The 1,800-nt window shown below is 30.9% G+C and overlaps 1 protein-coding gene across 1 annotated transcript in view; it reads right to left on the bottom strand.

Annotated features, from left to right (window-relative positions):
* Positions 1-1,800, bottom strand: part of LOC106467949 (vacuolar protein sorting-associated protein 4B-like) — a gene marked incomplete at its 5' end in the record, with an annotated part of 28,362 nt that overhangs the window by 14,278 nt on the left and 12,284 nt on the right. Inside the window, one exon of the mRNA XM_022396178.1 lies at positions 1,108-1,181. Coding sequence (XP_022251886.1) covers positions 1,108-1,181 — 74 coding nt within the window. The remainder of the gene's footprint in view (positions 1-1,107; positions 1,182-1,800) is intronic.

Raw genomic sequence — 1,800 nt, 5'->3', positions numbered from 1 at the left:
ACTGAAAATAACAGATAAAATACATAGTGTTTTTCTTAAGAAATGTTTGATAACTATCTGGATATTATAAAGATTTTGCATGTGAAATTTGAAAATTTTCTGATGCATAAAAGTATTTTTAATCTTAAAATTACTTTGCATGCTAGATAGGCAACATGCGAAAAAAAAAAAGGCATGAGAAAATATTGCTTTACAAACCTTAAGACTTAATAAAAAAATTTCATATTTTGCATATGAAAGCACTTTACTGATAAACTGCCAAAGTTAATTAACATACGCTAACTACTTTCAAAGTTATAGCATGAAAACTATAACAAGCACAGAATGGTTATGAGGTCAGTCCCAGGGACCGAGCCTGTGCTGAAAAAGTTAAAGCGATAGCTTTCAAGAAAGTACAAAAATTATGTGACTGATCAATTAGTCTAAGAAACTGAAAAAGTTACTTAAGTTCAAAACTATATGACTAATTTTGCTAAGCCAAGGCAAATAGAGTATTTTTTTATGATGTTTTGTAAAGACGAGTTTCATGCAATGTACAAGAAGAAGACTTTTTTTTGTTTTACCACATCTTGAAGTGATCTAGACAACAACAATACACATTACTTTGACAGTTATTTTAATCTATATGACAACAGGACTAGAGAAGTACATGTACACTGGATTTAGATACATTACAGTTGTTAAATTTTCAAGCTACTTGAAAAAGGATAAAGTTAAGTCTTGAGAACACCGATTATTTCAATGGAGAAAAAAAAATCCAGAATCATAAAAACACGAGTTAAAAACCTAATTAGTACTATCAGCAAAACTCAGTATTTTCCCTGAAAGGGAGCCAAAAGCTGTCTGGAGGGATCACCTGTTTTAACCACTTGCATCCGCATACCATAGTGTGTTGTCTGTCAGTAAGTCAGTAGACACTAAAATGACATCACATGATTAATGTTGCAATTTGTACTTTCTTGACCTCAGTAAAACATGTGCATGCTATGAATCACGAGAAGAATTATGCACTCTGAAGGCTACAATACAACATGACATATGAACTCCATCACTAGAGACAATGATTAACTATTATACTCATTACTATTCCAAAACAAGTGTATTTACCTTCTAACTGATTGAGAAGTTTCTTTTTATCTGGGTCATCATCTTCACTATCACTATTGTTTTCCTCTCCTTTCCTAGAATAAAGCCAAAATATATGACATTTAATGTTTCCAAGCATCTACTCATGACTTTGAAGAAGGAAAAAAATGTTTTAAAGTCTTCTTTGAATCTTTTTATTTTTCAAATATATCCAGAGTTGCTCTTAAAATATTAAATACACGTTTTTGTATGATTAATGCATTAAAAAAAAACAGCTATAGTTTTCTATACATGTTTTACAATGATGAATAAAACAATAATTAAACTACAATTTTATGATAGTTATGTATAACAAGTATTTAAGGTACAGTTGTGGCAATCAGATATCAATTATTGTCATGGTTAGTAGCTTAAACAATCACCTAGTTTACGTTTGTTATTACCAAGTACTAATTACTATCTAGTTTTTATCCTACGTTTCAGCTCATAACCTGACGTCAAATTCACGGAAGTCTTGAGAAGAACTGTTTCTGTAGTGATAGTGGTCCAGATTTGATTCTATCTTGACTTGATGATTGTATAGGTTATTAACCATGATGATGACTGTTCTATTAACAGTGATGATGACTGTTCTATTAACCGTGATGATGACTGTTCTATTAACCGTGATGATGACTGTTCTATTAACCGTGATGATGACTGTTCTATTAACCG

The sequence above is a fragment of the Limulus polyphemus genome, unplaced genomic scaffold, assembly GCF_000517525.1.
Source record: "Limulus polyphemus unplaced genomic scaffold, Limulus_polyphemus-2.1.2 Scaffold2808, whole genome shotgun sequence".
Lineage (NCBI taxonomy): Eukaryota > Metazoa > Arthropoda > Merostomata > Xiphosura > Limulidae > Limulus > Limulus polyphemus.
The sequence above is the reverse complement of the archived record's forward strand: the minus strand, read 5'-3'. Positions and strand labels throughout refer to the sequence as shown.